General features: G+C 43.5%; 1 protein-coding gene across 3 annotated transcripts in view; it reads left to right on the top strand.

Moving 5' to 3' along the window:
* Positions 1–20,244, top strand: part of ANGPTL6 (angiopoietin like 6) — a 39,309-nt gene that overhangs the window by 17,369 nt on the left and 1,696 nt on the right. For 2 of the 3 annotated variants that reach the window (XR_012243032.1, XM_073622533.1), the window contains exons 2-5: positions 8,632–9,235; positions 11,638–11,818; positions 16,476–16,669; positions 17,564–17,834. Coding sequence is in view for 2 of the 3 variants with exons in the window: in XM_073622533.1 (XP_073478634.1) it covers positions 8,654–9,235; positions 11,638–11,818; positions 16,476–16,669; positions 17,564–17,834 (1,228 nt within the window). In the remaining variant the exon portion in view is untranslated. Of the gene's footprint in view, positions 1–8,631; positions 9,236–11,637; positions 11,819–16,475; positions 16,670–17,563; positions 17,835–19,941; positions 20,087–20,244 lie in introns of those variants that run through there. The other variant, XM_073622534.1, reaches the window with a different exon arrangement.

The raw sequence follows: 20,244 nt of genomic DNA on the forward strand, positions 1-20,244 counted from the left end.
TCAAGGCTTTTGCGGTGGTATCTCTCTCAAGTGTCACCTACGCTTCCCTGCTGGGTCCCTAGCTTGGCACTTCGAATACCTTCAAGCTTCACCCCTGCTGACCGGCAGAGTCCCTAGCTTGGCACACAAGGCTGCTCTGCAAGCGTCACCTCCACTGGTTGGGTCCCTGACTTGATTCTCCACCGCGCCCGTTCGGTGAGAATAAAGCTCCAGTCCTTGCTTTAGTTACTCACTGTGGTCCCTGGAAAAGATGGTTGGTTGGACGGCTCGGTCCCTAGCTTGGCACACAAGGCTGCTCTGCAAGCGTCACCTCCACTGGTTAGGTCAATGACTTGATTCTCCACCACGCCCGTTCGGTGAGAATACAGCTCCGGTCCTTGTTTTAGTTACTCACTGTGGTCCCTGGAAAAGAGACGACAGCTTCCCTTCTAAGTTCTACCTCCGACCACGACAGCTTCTCCGGCCAGCAGAACCGTCATTTTTGGTTGGACTGCAAGCCGCAGTCCCAACCCTGCGCCACCCTCTTACTTCTGTATAGGCCCTCACACAGCCTGGCAGCCAGATGCCCCCAGGATAGGCCCAATCTCTGGCCTAGCAGCCCGGGGCAAACGACAAACGTCCACCCAGACGACAGTCCGGGTGGCATAGAACAGAGATCACCTGACCTCTCCCGAATATATAGGTTCTCCCAGCAGGCCAAGGGATTCAAGAAAACCCCTGCCCATTGGCTGAGATACTCCATATACCCATAACCTGACCTTGAGTTGCCCTCTTCATATCTGGCACCACCAAGTTCCCAGCCACCTAGTGGTAGAAGAAAAAAGTGCAACAAGACCAAACTTAGGGAGAAATCAATAGATCTCTATCAATTGACCAAGATGACTACTCTTAGCAAGTACATTTGTGAGGAGCTCCCTGACTAAACCATAACTAAGGTTAATTTAATCCACTGTGTGGTTTGTCTATTTGTAAATTTGCCTATTTTTATCTATTTTCAAATGAAGCAATTTCCATTGGAAACATGAGAACATTTCCAGCATATTTTTGTTCGCTTTTTTTTTCTTTTTCTATATGAAGGATGGAGGAACAATCTGACACATTTACAAGTCTCTAATGGCACTTTTTGAGAATGATTGTAAGATAGAAGGAAGATACACACTTGGGTCATCCTAGGATTGCAAGAGGTGGGGGAGAAAAAGAAGCTGTGGAAGAAGGCAATTTCAAGGGGGAAACAGGGATCGGGCAAGGCTATCAAACCTACATTTTGCTCTTTCTTACCAAGAGAAGTCTCTTGTGGTAGTTTTGTTCATATACATGCACACCTGGGTCTCTCTAGCATTTCATGTTAATGTTATTGAGACACAAGGGTAGCAGGGAGTAGACCGTCGTCAAAGCGGGTTACTTGGGGGGGCAAAAACAACCATTGAACTTGGTTCTCATACCTGCCCATTCAATCATTCTTGCCAATATCACAAAGAAACCCAGGAGGATAGAGGTAAAATGTAGGGCCCTGGATTGTTTGCTCCAATTTATTTGGAACTGGAGTCTGGAGAAGGAGTAGGAAGCTATCCAAAGATTAAGACGACCCATCTCTCAGGTAGGCTAGTGTGCAAGGAGGAAAGTGGCAGACATGAGGAGTAAAGTGCAGAAGCTGTATTGATTGAAGTCCCCTTTAGTTAAAGCCAATTCATTTTTAGGGGTGCAAAAGGTCCCCCTTCTTTAGGACTTTGCAAATGCAGAAGAAAAGAAGATCTATATTGGACCAATAAGTATAGAGTGATCCCGGAGAATAACTTATATAAAAAAAATAACATCTGTTAAAGAAGCTAGTTTACGCAGCCTCCTAGGATTGTCTACTGATGTCATGGTTGCCCTATCCTGCTGAAAAAAATTGGATGAGAACATGTTCATCTTAAAGTGGTTGCAAACCTCAGACATGAAAAATGAGCAAAGCGTATCCCTGTATAGTGTGTACATGAATTAATTAAGAGTACTAAGTTTAATTTCTGTCTGCTGCTTCATTTCTTTGCTATCAGCAGGAGTCACTGACAAGTTTTCTTGACACCAAGAGAAAAATGGTGACAGGGGAGAGATCTCCAGTGGATTGACAGCCTCAGCTCTGTTCCTGTGAGGTGTGTCGCTTCTGTCCAATCAGCTCTCAGAGCTCTCATCACTGAGCCCTGAAGAGTGTGACTTCAGCTCTCTGCCCCCTGCTTTCTGAAGCTTATAAATTCAGACAAGCTTATATATTCAGTACTTTAAACTAATGTAGAGAAGCGAGGACTGTAGATAAACAGGTACAACTTATGTAGGAGGCTATGTTTCATCTGTGTATCACCTGAGAATAGTCACTTCATTAGGTATACAGTATGTGAGGGTTTACAACCACTTCAAAATTAGAAGGGTAAGATTAAGCTTTAAAAATATAAGCTTTAGTTTGTGCTGAGGCGTTTAGCCATGGTGCTTTGCATTAGACCTTATGTAGTACAATGCTGGAGCTGGTTGGGAACAGAAATATTGCTTTAAGACTTAAGGAGCACTTGGAACCAGGCCACCAACGAAAATGACCATCTACGGCAGGCCAAGTCGTCTTCACTCTGCTTGGGTCTCTTTTGCTTTCTGCTTAGACAACTGTTTCCAAATTTCCATCCAATCACTCACCTTTTCACTCTGCCCAGATGCATCTGCTTTCTGTTTAGCTGCTTTACTTTATACTCTGTTTTGCTTTCTTTCCAGCTGTTGTCACGTTCTGCCCAGTTCATGATACTTTTCAAGCAACTGTTCTTTTTTCTGCCCTGCTGTTGTCATGTTCTGCCCAGCCAGCTGTATTGCTGTCAATGCCAGGCACTTTTACCTCTGCTCATCTGCTTTCCACCCAGTCACCTATTTTAATGTTAAGGTCTTTTTGGACTCTGTCCTGATGGTCTATTACAGTGATGGCGAACCTTGGCACCCCATATATTTTGGAACTACATTTCCCATGATGCTCATGCACTCTGCAGTGTAGTTGAGCATCATGGGAAATGTAGTTCCAAAACATTTGAGGTGCCAAGTAGGGTTGTCCCGATACCGATACTAGTATCGGTATCGGCACCGATACCGAGCATTTGCCCAAGTACTTGTACTCGGGCAAATGCTCCCGATGCTTCCCCCGATACCTTGACTGTCAGCGGTGATCGGCGCGTGGGGGAGTTACAAGCTTCCCCCCCGCAGCTTTCAGCTGCTTTAGTGACATACAGCGGTGATCGGTGCTTGTAACTCCCGCACACACGATCACCGCTGACTGTCACCTCAGCCCCCTTAGTCCCCCTCCGTTCCTCTGTCCCCCTCCGCTGTCCTGCTCCGTTGCTCTGTCCCCCTCCGTTCCTCTGACCCCCTCCGCTGTCCTCCTTCTTTGCTCTGTCCCCCTCCGCTGTCCCCATCCGTTCCGGCTTTCCGCTGTCCCCCTCTCTCTTCCTCTGTCCCCTCCATTTTGCTGTCTCTCCGCTGTGTGAATGGACAGAGTCAGCTGACTCTGTCTATTCACATAACTGAAACATTGTAATCACCTGTGATTACGATGTGTCAGTTTATGAATGGAGAGGAGCTGCTGTCTTCTCTCCATTCATTCTCAGTGCAGCTGAGGCTGCAGAGAAAGGGACTGGGGAATCTCTATCCTCTGTCTCAAGGGGGAGATATCAGAGGTCTGTTAAGACCCCTGATATCTCACCAAAGCCCCCCAAAAGGGCTGATTAAAAAAAAAAACACACACATAGTGCAATAAAGAATAAAAAAAAATTAAATTGTAAAAAATAATTAAAAAAAAAAAAAAAAAAAAAAAAACACTGTCACGTGACATTAAAAAAAAGTATCGGTAATCGGTATCGGCGAGTACTTGAAAAAAAGTATCGGTACTTGTACTCGGTCCTAAAAAAGTGGTATCGGTATGGTATGGTAGTGCCAAGGTTTGCCATCACTGGTCTATTTCATTCCATGATATCTATTAGTTTATTTTGCACTGTTATTTTAGTGTAAATTTGGACCCTCAGCTTTCCTTGCATTCACCATTTATCCTCCCCGATTGCACACTAATCCCCAACCACCAATAAGTCCCTGCCCTCCTTACTTCCCACCAGTAAGCCAATCTGGATAAAGGTTTCGGTAAAATCATGTTGGATCCCACTCCTGTGAACACTTTCAGCTTTATTATTTCTAACCAAGAACAAGCAATGAGAATCCATCTTGTCAGGGCCATCTTTAATATTGATTGGACCCTGGGCAAACATTTTCTTGGGCCCCCTTCATGCAATTTCACTCTACCTGCTCTGAGACATACAATAAATAGCAGCTAGAGTCAAAATCAGTTCACTGCAGATCAGGCAGTAAAACAAATGTGAGTGGTTGCCAGAGGTAATAGCATATCATTACCACTCACTGATTAGTTGCTAGAAGTTACAGCATATCAATAGCACACATTGATTGGTTGCTATAGGATACTGCACATCATTACTGCTCAATAAGTGGTTTCTAGAGGTTGCAGCATATCATTACTGCTTACTGATTAGTTGCTAGATGTTACTGCACAAGAATAGCACCCATTGATTGGTTGCTAGAGGAAACTGCACATTACTGCTCACTAATTGGTTGCTATTGATTACTGTTCATCATTACCACTTACTCATTGGTTGCTATAGGTAAACATAGCAATTTCTCTATGGAGGGGCACCTGGACTGAACGTAGCAGTCTCCCTATGAAGGGGCCTCTAAACTGGAGGTTGCAATCTCTCTACGGAGGGGTCCCAGGACTGAAGGTTGTAATATACATATGGAGGTAACAGTCTCCCTATATAGGGGCCCCAGGACTGGAGGTAGCAGTCTCCCTATAAAGGATGAAGGGGCCCCTGGACTGGAGGTGGCAATCTCCCTATGGAGGCTCACCTAAGAGAGACTGTTACTTCCAGTCCAGGAGCCCCTCCTTGGGAGACTACTACCTCCAATCCAAGGGCCCCTCCATAGAGGGACAGGGACTACTACCTCCAGTCCAGGGACCTGGAAAGGGACAATAAGACTGTAGTGCAGGAATACTGTGCTCCCCTCCCGATAGTGTAGGGGTTAAGGTGTCTGCCCAGTGTGTGCCTTGTATGTGGGTCTCACCTGAGCTAAGTTGAGCCTGTGTGGCTCTCCCCTCCTCCTCCACAGCAGGCAGGTGCCAGTCAGTGTGGGTGCAGAGCGGCATTGGCGCTTTCTGCAGCCAGGACTAGAGGACCAGCATCGGCAAATGCGTTCGACTGCTCCTTCCACAGCGCCTGCCCAGCGCTGCCAATAGCTTTTGGAGTAAATGCCCGCCAGAGCTAAATATACCAGCATTGGCAATGGCAACCCTGCTCAGGCTGGGTGCCCCACATAGATGTACACTCACCCCTAGGAGTTGACCAATTATCTCCAGTGTGGTCGTTCAAGCATGTGGGGAAACCCACATGCTGGCATTTCTTGCAGTAAGTTGCCTCATATAAGTGAATGGGAATAATAGAAAATAATCTTCATTGCGCAATGCCGTTGAAAATTTTTTGGTAAAAGCATTTAAAATTTATCTCACATGCAATGGTGCCTAACATCCTGGCACCCAATGTATAGCAGGTGATTTATTTGGGGAAATCAGCCCACAAAGTGTTGTGTAACGCTATCCGCGGTTCGGCTCGATTCCCAAAGGGTAGCGTGGGCGGAAGTGTGTAGGCATTGCGCAATGAGGATTCTTTTCTATTATTCCCATTGACTTATATGAGGCAACTTACTGCAAAAGACGCCAGCATGGATTTCTCCAGGGGTTTCCCCACATGCTTGAACAACCACACTAGAGATAGTTGGTCAACTCCTAGGGGTGAGTGTACATCTATGTGGGGCACCCAGGCTGAGCATCTTGGAACACGGATATCCTATTGAGCACGGGCACTTTCAATATATTGGGACTGTTAAGGATTTATACTTATTATTGTTTACATCTAGCGCGGTGGATTGTTTCTTTTAATTTGCATTTGCTATCTAGCAAGTTTTTACTGCAGCTGGTGGAATTACATTTGTGTAATTTATTAATCACTATTCATTGGCGCTTAATATTTATTTAAATGGCAACCCTGGACAGTAGGCTCAAGGGGCAGCTGCTTTGGGCCCCACAACAATGATTGGGCCCGGGGGAGCTGCCCCTTTTGCCCTGCCTTAAAGAAGGCCCTGTATCTTGTACCGGTCTAAATTCAGCATTGCGATTAGCTGCTATGAATATTTGTTCTTGATGCCCAACATACATAAAAATGATCCCTTGGAGTGGGGCTATTCTTGCACTGCAAGGGTTAGATGCTTGTTTAGTCTAGGGGAGAGTTTTTGCACTTTAACTTACATAATCCTGCACTTTCCTGACAGATGACACTCCCCCATGCCCTGGCGGTGGACTATCCCTCGGTGTCATCATGTCCGGGGCTCTTCACCCTATACTCTGTGCCTCAATTCAAACAGTGCGCACGACCGCGTCATTTATTCACAGATCCCTGTGAATCAATAAACTACAAGTACCAACAGCTTTTGCAGCTGTGGGCTTGTAGTTCTCAATGAACTATCACGGCGCTAGTGAGCGCCGTGGTAGTTCATTGATTCCTCCTGTCAGTGAGAAACTGCTTGCCCCTACAGGCAGACAGCTTACACTCAGTCTGCAGGAGGCCTGCATGACATCAGTAATCTGCTGATCTGTTGAAGCTTTTTTTTTTACCTGCAAAAAAATGTGCATTTATTATTTTTTGTTAAAAGGTGAACTTTTCCTTTAACAAAGACAGTTGCCCATGGGACTTTAACAAGGCACAGCCAAAGATATAAAATGTACAAAAGATTTTATTACAAAAAGCAAATAATACAAACATCTAAAACCATTTTTTCCTACATAGCTACCAAATATAAATGTACATGTATAACCATAATTGAATAAGCCACATGTTGAATTAAACTTCCAATGAAGTAAGTAGTCTGTACTAATACTCTACGCGTTTCGCAAGATATGGACGCGCTTCCTCATGAGAGGTACAGATGAATATTCATTAGTTTAATTAGTTCTTATAAAACTTCGCACATATACAACCATTGAACAAGATGTAAAGGTTAGCAGATCTTCTATGTATGGATCAATACATCAGCTGGGCGGGATCACCCACTGGTTCACATGGTTCAACCCGGGAGTTGTGAAGGGAAGGGAGATCACATACTGCAGTGAAAACCCCTGTGATAACACCAGAGGGCACTATGGAGAGGCTGCACAGGCACTAGGAACCTGAACACATGCAGACCAAGTGATGGTCATGCAGAGTGATGCTGCCGGATCCAACCACAAAGTATTTTACAGTTGGGTTTTAAAAATACAAACTCCTTACACATTTTTTTATGGTAGTTTCCTAGTGGCCCATTGTTCAAAGAAAAGGCACTCTGGCTGCTGACAGAGTAGCACAAAAATGACTGATCTTTATGTTAGTCTTTTCTCCTCCAGTTCCATTGGTGACATTAAACACGTATGGTGCCAACTTTACATATGCAGTTATGGCTTAGCTGTCTGCCCACAGTGCCCTGACATCATTTATCCTTTTATCTGTAAAGCCCCTTTCACACGGGCGGACCAATCAGGTTTTCAGGTGGACCCAATCAGCCCCTCCAGTCTCCTCTATGGAGTGGTGGGTGTCAATGGACATGTGCCCATTGACACCCGCCAACATCTGATCCTATCCGCTAAAAACAGATGAATGGGGATTAATTCCTGATCCGTCTAGTGGACCGGATCAGATGGCCATTGGGTGTAAACAGACAGGCGGACACATTTAGCGCTGAGCAGGCGGACTCCTGGCGGAGTCCAACCTGTGTGAAAGGGGCCTGAGAGGGGCATTCTGACCACCACTCTATTCCTCCAACTGACAAGCGACTTAAGGGGCATTTCCCCATAGTGACTTCCAATAATATGGCTTTAGTAAGGGTTCCTCAAGACCTGAAAGTTGTTTTAGGGGTTCTTCTGGGGTAAAAATAGTTAGAAAAGCTGCCTTAGACCAATGAGAGCATCACATCTACTGCGGTATCAGTAGTAATAAACCACAACCAGGATGGATGGGCAACATGTAGAATTAAAATAATTATTAAAAATTCTTATGTTAAAATAGATCTAAACCAAATCACTAAAATCTCATATAAGCTTTAATTGTTAATGTCATTTTGATTACTATTATCAGGAATTCATTCCATAGCAATCATGTGCAGCTGACACTGGAACGTTTGCATGTGGACAGGAAGTGGCTGAAAGAGGCTGGAGGAAATCAGCAGCACTGGGATGCAAAACTCAATTAAAAAAAGTAAAAAGAGTATTTTATGAGAAAAAAATATGGCAAGTGTACAGTGCTTTGGCAAACAAAACATCGTTCAGTTAGAGTTTACATCTACTTTAACCATTTATACAGGTAACTTGGAAATTAACATGAGGGTTGATGATTGTAAGAACATAGAAAATATTCCGAAAACCACACACCATACCAAGCCGTGTATCATGGGTATAGGAGCAGCCTCAGCTCTGGTTGTGGTGGTGGCAGCATTCCTAATAAACAGTAAAATCTGACTTGTTCTATTTTGTCTCTACAGGAGAAAAACAACATTCATTAAGATGAATTTCTACATCATTCTCTGGTTAGCTTTTCTTCCAGACCTTTGCTACCTTCAGCTGGCATTTGAATACTCAGAAAACAATGGTGCAAGTCGACCCAAATGCACATACACATTTGTGGTACCACAGCAAAAAATTACTGGGGCTGTCTGTATCAGCACTGCCAAGTTCCCTGAAGCTTTTGGAGTAAACAGAAGTGAAGTGGAGGAACTAAAACAGGAGCTGAGCCGTCAGCAGACTGACATAGAAATGCTTAAAAAAATGGTAGATGTTGACCATGAGGTAGCCACTGAAATGGATCATCTAAGAAAAGAGAATAGGAACATGGGATCCCGTCTCAGTCACTTCCGTACCCAGTTCTTCCATGAAGTCCACCAAAGAAACAATAAATCAACTGACGTCATCCAGGAGGAGAGCAGAGGCATAAATGCCACTGCTGAAGTTCTCAAGTTGGCCTCCAAGTATAAAGACCTCCAGGAAATGTATAATGTCCTAGCTTCTTTAGTTAACAACCAGAGTATTACCATAGCACGTTTAGAGGAGCAATGTATTCAAACCAGTTCTCGGCACCAGGCTGATAAGGTAAGGTTGATCACATAGCTTAAGCTCAAAAAAAGAACATAAATAAAATACTTTTATTAATCCATATCAATAAATCGTGGTCCAAACCACTTTATTGGGGGGTTAATACCTTTCCGACTCCTAAATTGAAAATCAAAATCGAATAAAATAATCTACTGTGCCATTATAGAAATGTACTATAAGTACTGTAGTCTCTTCTTTCAAAAAAATCATTTACCCCTGGGTCCTAGAAGTACTTACGGAACTAGGGCTAATCCATCTTTTTTTCTGAGCTCTTACAGTAAAGAACCCTTTCTGCAGGAAACTAAATCTTTGCTCTTGCAATTGCAAAGAGTTCTATCATTTAGTTATTTACAAGAGAACAGTTTTCCACCAACTTTGTTCTGTATTTGCTATTTGCATACGATTTTTGGCTGACCTAAGGTGCAGGTGTGACTTTTGGGTAGGTTTTGATCAGTAGCTTGCTTGTCTCTGCTCAAAACAAAATTTTAGAGGAACATACTGTATAACAGTCAACATAATGTAAAGCAGCTCAGTCACTAAACAATGTAGTCAAAAAGAGTTTAATGGAAAGAAAAAAAAACTCTCCTTGCTGCCTGCGCTTGTGGCTGGGGCCTACTTACCCTGCACGTGTATGGGGATACCTCTCATGTACGTGCTGATCAATGCCTGAGACCAGATGGGGTCGAATTAATGTGAAAGTCAACATTATGGTGGTACCCTTACACTGTGTGCAGTAGTATAACATACAGAGCTTCTCTGTGAAGTGTCTTGTCCCATGTCACTACACACCTTGTTCATTGAATGTTGCATTTAGGAGGGACAATGCTGAGCCCCTATGCCCTCTCCACCAGTCCAGCGTACCTCTGCCACCTCACTCCCAGTGACAGAATGGGGTCCTGCCATGTACCATGCACGAACCTCGTGCGTGCACTTAATTAACTCCTTCTACTCTCCCATACCATGCTGCTATGTATAAGGGACCTCCGTACAGCGGGTTCGGTCCCGATGTTTTTAGGGAACCGACAGCTAGGGAAGGAGCCAGGACACCGACCCCCTCATTACCGAAGGACCTGTCACCTACACCAGGTACCAAGCTTTGTTGACCGGCTGTTATGTATTCCCACCAGTTCATGGTTGCTCATTGGCAATTGCTCTTCTGTGCCAACTTTCCTAACCCTTTGTAATGAATGGCCTTGCTTTCATACCCTGTGTGTGCTTTAAAGGCCTTCTTCTTTCAGTATGCCTTTTACCACCATGCACCCCTTTCAATGACTTCGGACCAGGCTCAGGAACAGCTCAAGAACTTTACAAAACACTAATAGGAACATTACAGTTCAAAGTGCAAATACAATCCTCCTGACTAACTGAACTGTGGCTGCCTAGGCATACCTGTGCAGGTGTGAGTCCACAATTGGCAGAGTTCATTGCTGGGAAATCCCCTTAGGGTGGCAGACAAAGGTTGCTCTGTGCTTACATCCTTCTCCTTATTTTCCTGAAACAAGCATGCAGAAATCAAGGTCAGCGTCGGAACTGATTTGCATACTTGTTTCAGGCAAGTGAAGTAAATGGATCAGCAATGGAGCTTCAAGGCAAATAGCATTTTCAGAAGGAAGGGTTAGTAATAGCAGGTCTCATATTTCCTAAGTGAAGATATCCCTTAAAGCGTTTGTTAACCTAAAATAATTTTTTTTTAATATCCTGTTCCCTTAAAGCATGTTATACAGCACAATGCTTGTGCCCTGTAATTTGACTCCCTGTATCACCTGAAATACCTGGTTGATCCTGCCTGGCTATACCCTCTCCCCTGTAAACTGACTATGGTTTATTATGGCTGCTGAACGCTGACACCGTGGTCAGTTTACGTGCCTCCGTCATCCGCAGCCCTGCTGTCTCTCCTCTGTCCTCTCCTCCATCCTCTCCCCCCTCCCCTCCCTGCCTGTTAGCTCCGCCCACTCCACGATCCTCCCTTCCTGCTGCTATCATATCTATACTGTGATCATGCCATCCCCTCTGTTATATAATGCTTTGTGTCCCTGTGCTTGTTTCATATAAAAAAAGATGTTGATTATACCATATATTAAAACAGCTCCCAGCGCTCATGTGACTCCTGGATCTCTCTCCACCCCTCTTCTCCGGCTGACGTCAGGGGCAGTGCTTGGCCCTGTCCACTATAGCTGTCAGCTGGGCAGAGGAGAAAGCAGAGGAGTCACATGAGCACTGGGAGCTGCTCTGATATACGGTATAATCTTCATTTTTTTTTATATGGCACAGGGACACATAGCATTGTATAACAGAAGGGGTGGCATGATCATAGTATAGTAGGTTAACAACCACTTTAGGTTATTTTGCAACCTGATGAGTCTGGACTTCAGCAAAATATGTGCTATATATGTTTGCAGGCTACACCATCTGATGCTGACCCTATTGATGTAAAGAAGAAACAGAACCGTCAAATCCATGAAGAGGAAAGGGATCACATAGCTGTCAGCAAAGAAGGTCCTCAGACACAATCAAATCCAGACCCCAGTACAACACCCAGTGCCCCTGTTGTCACGGAACCTGAGGCCACCAAATCAACAGGTACTTCAAATGGAATTACAAAGACAGCAGTTTTAAAAAAATATGTATCAAGAATTAATTTCATCACAAGATATAGCAAAATAGGTAGATTGAGGGGCTAAGCGAGTAGATGAGTGACTGGATGGTAAGTAATTGTGAAAATGGCACAATGTAGTCTTATTTGGAAATGAAAAATTGAAGAATCAGCCCATTTACGTAAAAGGGAAATTTCACTTATGGGCTGAGTCTGGTAGGCAACTTAAGGTTTGGGGTGTTCCTGCTCACTCTGAGGTGTTACATTCTACATGTGTAAAATAAAGCAGACATCAACAATAGGAAAAGCCAAACTTTCTAATAAAGAACACATCAGGTGTGTAGACCTGGAAAATAAAGAGCAGAGATCTCCAGCACAGTGCCCAAAAGACATAAAAAAACTAGCAGGTGTTTAAGACAAGATCTGAACTGTGGAAGATGTGCTTAAGAAAAGAAACCAGAGGGCAAAGGGCTAGTCACTAGTACTGTCAATAGCATGGTTGCTCAACCAGGGTTCCATGGAAGCTCCCGACTGTCTCCGATTTTGATGGACTATCCCTGATTTGGAACAAAGTTCCTCTGTCCATTTTTTCTCCTCATTTTGGTCTGATCTATATTGGTAGATATAAAATGCACTATTTATCATTTAAAAAGTGTTTCCCAGTGCTAAACCTTTCATCCAATTTCTAAATTGCTGCATTTGTGAATTTCAAAAGCCAGTAAAAAAGACATAGCAATGGTAAAAAAAAAGCACTTGTGGGTTTAAGTAATATTTTTTTTTGTTTAATTCTCCTTTAAGGGGCATGGCAGGGGGTGTGTCCTATGCCTACATACTTTTGCAAATAGGTGTCCCTCATTCTCATTTCAAAAAGTTGGGAGGTATGGAACTCAAGGGTTCTTCTAAAAGTTGGTAGGGGCTCCTTGAGCAATGATCAATTTCTGCCTCTGAGATAAGTTACCACTGACACCATTGCCCCTTTGGTTGTCTGCAAGTAGGGAAATTCTTCCTAATAACCATAAGTGTAAGGAGTATTCTCCTCACTGACCATCACACTAATGTATCATGAGTTGTAGATATACTACTCTATAGGCTCCAGGCAGCTAAACTTTTCCCTATTACTGGCTTACCATGCCTTGTTCCACAATATATGAATGTGTGGAGGTGGTCATCTCTGCAAAGTAGAGTGCTCTGCTTCCTTATGTCGAAGTTGCCCCTTCTAATAACCGGTGATCTAAAGTTTGGTGAAGGAATAATCGTGCAGTAGCAGGAGAGGTTCAGAAAGCACAGATCTAATGATTGAATAAAACAGAAGCACAGAGATGCTTGTCTTCAGGTCCATAGTGGTACTACTTCCCCTGTACTAAGGAGAACAGAGCACAGCAGTGACATCCTTAAATCTCACACTAAATCACATGATAATAGCAGTCAGGGGTAAAGTGCCTGCAGACATATAGCTATGTCAGGAAATGCACTACTATTTTTCAAGAACAAAGTTGATTTTTCAAGCTACTGCATTTTTAAATGTTCCCTATAACACTTTTTGATTTCAGTTTTCTTTTTAGAAATCTGTTTCATTAGCTTTTAAGCAGAAAGAACATACTTCAGGTGGACCAACCCATGCAGGGGGACCCCAGTAAAGAGAACACAACCATCCATACAATCAATAGAAGCTGTACCTAACAAGGTGGTTCATGTACTAGTCCACAACACCGTACAATGTATAGCAGAGCATCTTCTCAGAGTAGAGGGGTCCAAGTCAACTGAGAATAGGAGACAATGCAGTTAGCCTCACATAAGCCCAAGGCATGTGTGGGGCCAAATCCACATCAGTGGGTGGGCCTGCATGATATCTTGCCCATACATTATTAAACTTTTTCCTGCTGCCCCTATTTTCATAGGTGTCTCGATAAAGAGGGAGGTTTGAATTAACTAAACATTTCCAGAAAACAATAAGAAGAGGAGAAGCCTTTTTCTAGCATAGTAGGGATCGACCGATTATCGGCCAAATTATCAGCGGCCAATATTCACTTTTTTCGAAGTATCAGTCACAAAACTGACTGATATTGCTTCAAGGGGTTTTACCGGGGTAATGCATGCAGCTGCATGCATCACCCTGGTACCGTTCTTTAGAGCGGACGGTCAGCTTTATTGTAATAACAACTGATGCGGCTCAGCAGCTGCTCAGCTGTTATTACAAGCAGCGGGAGGGGACGACCCCCCCCTCCTGCTGCTCGCCCGGGCTCTCCCATCCCACCGGGAGGCCCGAGCAACCAGCCGGCACGTCCGTTGGCTGGCCGAAGACCTGAACAAAGCTGATGCTTTGTTCGGGTCTCGGATCTAGTAACCCGGAAGCAATGTCATGACATCACTTCATGGATTACTGGCATCTTAAAGGCGCCAGTTTTAAAAAATAAATGATTCAAAAATGCAAATCTTGGACACAATGCCGGGCCCCTGTCTTTCATTATATGACCGAGGAGTCTCATTTCAAGGGTTTTACATCCAGGACATACTCTATGCTGCTATTCATACTCTTAACTGGCTTTCCTACCAAAGTGATAGCCCACTGGGAGGGAGATGTGGGTGCTTTTCGAGGAGGACCAATGGGAAGAGGTGTTGCAGGCAATACAGGTGTGCTCGCTTAACACAGCACAACTGTTCCAGCTATACATTGTACTGAGGGTCCACCTCACACCCGCAAGGCTGCATAGGATGGGCATAGGTGACAGCGCTGATTGTACAAGGTGTTCAAGGTGTTCTAGAGACCATGGGGACCTCATCCATCTATTATGGCGTTGCCCAAAGCTACACCTATACTGGACGGGAGTCCTCACAACCATCAACAAAGTATTCAAGGTTAATGTCCCACAAGACCCTAAAACATGTATTCTGGGTATTCTTGATGACCTACCAATTGAAGACAACCAAAAAATGGCAGTTGGTAGAGCTTCTTTCCGAGCCCGTAAACATATTGGAAAGCCCGTATAACACTGGAAGGCGACTGAGCCTCCTACTCTATGTGAATGGATAGCCCAAATGGGAGCCACTCTAAGACTGGAGAAATGCAGTGGGGAGAACAAGTATTTGATACACTGCTGCTTTTGCAGGTTTTCCTACTTACAAAGCATGTAGAGGTCTGTAATTTTTATCATAGGTACTCTTCAACGGTGAGAGACGGAATCTAAAACAAGAATCCAGAAAATCACATTGTATGATTTTTAAGTAATTAATTTGCATTTTATTACATGACATAGGTATTTTCTGTTCTCCACTCATTACCTGTATTAACTGCACCTGTTTGAACTCATTACCTGTATAAAAGACACCTGTCCACACACTCAATCGAACAGACTCCAACCTCTCCACAATGGCCAAGACCAGAAAGCTGATCTGATGTGGACCCCCTGTTTGAACACCCCAGGATTATCTCCGGTAGACCTAGTGTTGGATAGACTGCTTCTTTAACCCACATGTTATTGTGTTAAGAGAGGGCCGTTTACTTGCATGGCAACGGATTACTAACCTTGATTTGAATAGGTGGAAGGGAGAGAGGCCCGCCTTGCATTGAATAATTCAGACGATCTAGGGGACTAGTGTATAGTTGTTCTTTAACAAACTGTATATTTAAAGATATTTTTTCTTTGTTTTGGAAAAAGTAGGGCAGCCTTTCTCAAATATGGCTCTGTGTATTCCTAGGGTTTCTTCAGAGATTGCCATGGGCAATATAAGCAATTTCTGCATTTCAGATAAGTAACCACTGACACCAATGATCTTTTTAGCTCTCTGTAAGGGGCTCTCAACCCACTGACAATCAAATTAATACACACTGAGCTGTGGATAAAGTATTTATAAGCAGGGCTTCCTTGGACTGAAAAGTTATATCAAGGGTTCCTCTATCTTCAAAAGATTAAGAAAAGCTGGAATAAGGAATGGCCAGAGGTCCCTTTCAATGTTTTGCTGTGTTTTGTGGGGGAGATTTTCATTCATGTCATGTCCTGGACATAAAACAGCAAGTAAAGGGAAACTCTTCCAAAGAGAAGGGAAATCCCCTTTTAGACAATTGTCTCCGGAACTGGTGTCCCATTCTCTTTTTGTCATGGTACGAATGGTCACTAGGGAAAATAGGGAAAGTGAATCTCCCCAACAAGGACAAAGAGGGCAATAAAAACCCGATGGCGTTTCCAACCCTTACTTACTCATACACATAAAAAAAGTTTGGGCCCTAGATACATTCTGACCATCATCAGTATACCAACATCTGAAGTCTCAGACCATTTTCGGTGAACCACTGTTTATTCATTTTAAGTGGGCTGCCAAACAACAATAAAAGGACACGCAGCATTTTTAAACATACAGTTCACCACAAAGCAAGTGCACTATTGGGTGTTGTGGTGACGTATGTGTTCTGGAGGTGCATCTCCATAGTACATTGGGGTGCCATTCAAAATTAATGGCAGTGCAACTCACTGATCCACATAACGTTCAATGCGGTAAGATGCAGGTTTAACTTGGGCCCATCGAAATGGTCTGTAAAAGGTTTTGGTGCCATAATATGCAACTCAGTTTTAGGTTAATTCACAAAACTCTGCTTTAAACCTGACCCCAGTGTCCTTCCCTCACCCATATTGTCATGTCTATGGCCAGGACCATGGGTGGATTGTTACGACGCCTTGCTGGGTGGACAGACGACAAGCGGCATCTACCTCCTAAAACCACGTAACAGCAACCAGATCATGCAAGCCTGGTGTGAGCAGTCAAACAATGGAGGGGGATGGACAGTCATACAAAAACGACAAGATGGATCAATCAATTTTTTTACCACCTGGCAAAACTACAAGGTGGGCCCAGCCTTCATTTTCACTTTAAATACAGAAAATAAACAGTAATTGTGCAAAAAAATAAATATGTTCTGTGCAACCATCTTTAGACTGCTGTGCTGCGGTCACCTACCTTAATGCATGTGCCATTCACTCTGTTACAGTAGCAGCCAATGCACCTGTTATGTAAAAGAAATCCTTTCTACTCGTCTGCAGCATTACTGTGCATTAAGAGGCGCTGTTTTAAGAAGTAATATTATGTTATAATTTTGTTACAAAAGATAAAGCAAAAAGTTATAACATTTTAAATCTTAATGTGCATGCATAGCTAATTTATTAGAAAGGCTAAGGCACGCCTAAAACCCTATCTGACTTTTACTTTACTGCTGCCTGTGTCCCCAGAAGGTAGATTTGCCTTCTCTGTTTGTTCTGTGACCACTGTCACTAAGGAAACCAGAATTTTACAGTTGTCACAAGTACAAAAGTTGAAGGGAAAACTTCCACTTCCACAAGTGTTTAGGTGACAACTACGGGGCTAAGTCCCCTCACTTTGTAGAGATTTCCTTCCACTGGTGTGTCCTCAGGACAGGAAGTGAAGAGAATCTTTCCAATAATAGACAGCAAAAAAAGAAGTTTTACCTTTTCCTAACCTATACAAAACTAAAAATAAAAGCTTAATCTATGCATACACTAGAGCAGGGATATGCAATTAGCGGACCTCCAGCTGTTGCAAAACTACAAGTCCCATCATTCCTCTGCCTCTGGGTGTCATGCTTGTGGCTGTCAGAGTCTTGCTATACCTCATGGGACTTGTAGTTCTGCAACAGCTGGAGGTCCGCTAATTGCATATCCCTGCACTAGAGTATCATTATTTCTATTATGCTCTTAAAAGTTTTTTGCTCTTATTTTCCCCAGAATGGATTTGGTAATTTGGACAGTGAATACTGGTTGGGCCTTGAGAACATTTTCTGGTTGGCCAACCAAGACAGCTACAAACTCCTGATCCTCATGGAGGACTGGCAAGGACGCCAAGCCAGTGCCGAATATGACCACTTTAGGCTGGAACCGGAGAGTGATTTCTACAGGCTGAGGCTTGGCCAGTATAGAGGGACAGCTGGGGACTCCCTCTCTTGGCACAATGACAAACAGTTCAGCACCCTGGACAAGGACAGAGACTCCTACCTGGGTAAGTTGCATAGCAAAGACACTAGCTTCTACTACAGTTTAAGTTTTATACGTGGTCTACCAAAAGATGGGTAGATGATGGCTTTCTATTTCTCCAGGGAATTCCAAGAATACAGGATTCTAACCTGAAACAACTGCCCTCCTTCAGGGTCTATTGCTTTTGCTGTAATGTCTAAACTTAGCCTTACTTCAGCAACAAGTATACCAACAGTGTCATATTAATTTCACAACTTAACATATTAAAGTATCAATATACACCAGTGTTGAAATAAAACAGCTAGCATGTCTGTGAAGGTTCTTATTTATCCTGATCATGGTATATCCAGTAGTAGTTAATCTCATATAACTGGCCTTATTCTGTAATGGTGAAGATGTTTCGTAGCTTGTCCAAGCCACTTCTTCAGTCTTTTTTTTGTAACACGTTTTATTTTTTTCATTTTCTCCATGTATGGGGTAGAGTGGGGACACTCCCTCCATGTTCCCCTCCTCGTTCGGAGGCAAGCAAGGTACACATGAGAGGTCTATCCCAGGGTGCGTTCTTCTGGGTTACGATAGGCACTTTGTACAGGATCACGGTCTTGCACCTGGGGTATCTTTACAACAGATGACTGAACTTTAATAAACTCTCTCGTAATATATTTCACTTCAGTTGCTTTTGCATTTAGGAGGGACACGCAGAGCCAATGCTCTCTCCACCTGTCCAGCATGTCTCCGCTAAATTACTCCCAGTAACGGTATGGAGTCCCACTGTGCACCTAGCATGGACTCCATGCATGCACTACATTAACTCTTCTTCTTCTGTAGCTGTGTACAGACTGAGGACCTCTGCAATGCTGATTTGCTCTCTTTACTATGGGAGATGGATCACTGTAGAAGGAGTGCCGACAGCATCTCCCTCGCTGCAAGAGGCCTGTCACATGTACATAATTCACGACAGGCTACTAGAGAAACATTCATTACCCTTGGCAACCACTGTATCTTCACACTGTATGAACTCTCGTACCGTTATCTTCATACCCCAATGTGTTTAGTCACCCGAGCTGTAGACTATATGTGTCGGCTACTTGCAATACACCCCTTGAGTAACTTCAGACCAGTCAAGGACAAAGTGTCAAAAGCTTTACTCGAATAACTTAGCATGATGACATACACAGGAAACAGTCTAATATAAATTGCAGTCTTTTCCTAAACCAATCCATAGTCCCTAACTTTGGGCTTGTGGCTTCCCCAGCATACCTGCATAGGATGAGAGTCCATACTTGGCAAAGTCCAATTTGGCAGTATGCCCTCAGTCTGCTGGGAGCTGCTGCATCTCAGAGCTAGTAAATACATTTTTACAGAGGGCAGGGGGAAGTTGGGCTGTAGAACTGACCCATGCACTTTTCATTACTTTCTACTGACCTCTGTGCTACTTTTTACTGACCCCTACCCTCTGTTATTTATTATTGACCTCTGCACTCTGTGTTACATACTGCTGACCCCTGCACTCGGCATCACTTACTACTGACCTCTGTTACTTTTTACTGAACGCTGCCTTCTGTGTTTTTTAGTTATGATCACTGCACTCTGTGTTACATACGGCTGGCCCCTGCACTCTGCATTACTTACTACTGACCTCTATGTTATTTACTACTGACCCCTGCACTCTGCATGACTTACTACTGACACCTGCACTACCTACTCACCTCTGAACTCTGTTACATACTGCTGACCCCTGTACTATGTGTCACTTACTACTGACCTCTGCGTTATTTACTACTGACCCCTGCACTCTGCATGACTTACTATAGATACCTGCACTCTGCACTACCTACTGACCTCTGAACTCTGTGTTACTTACTACTGACCCCTTCACTCTGCATTACTTACTACAGACCCCTTCCCTCTGTACTACTTACTCCTGACCTCTAAATTCTGTGTTACTTACTGCTGATCTCTGGACTACATTCTGCTGACCTGAGCAATCTTCATTTCTCACTCCTGACCCCTGCTCTATGCATTACATACTATTGGCCTCTGAACTGTGCATTACATAAGCTGAAAGGGTAGAATAGGTTTGTATTTTTACAGTGACATTATAATTTTCTAAGTTTTTTCACTTTTTATAGGGACCTAGCAAGTTTATCTCTTAAAAAAAGTGAACTGCGCTCCAGTGATTGTTGATCTCTGCCATGTTGTTCAGATACATCTCCACTTCTCCAGCTTTGTCCACCCCTGCAATATATCTTACCATAAAAGTCAACAAAGGAGCCATATGATTTACTGTATAAAAGCAAAAAACACATATAATAAACAGAAAAATGTAGTTACAAACCAGTTTTGCTTCATATTTCTCGAAACAAGGGTTTTAACAACCAGTATTACAAGACCTGTGTTCTGCTCATAAGTGTATACCCTTCTGTATCCTTTGC

Source organism: Aquarana catesbeiana, linkage group LG03 (assembly GCF_042186555.1).
Source record: "Aquarana catesbeiana isolate 2022-GZ linkage group LG03, ASM4218655v1, whole genome shotgun sequence".
Taxonomy (NCBI): Eukaryota; Metazoa; Chordata; class Amphibia; order Anura; family Ranidae; genus Aquarana; species Aquarana catesbeiana.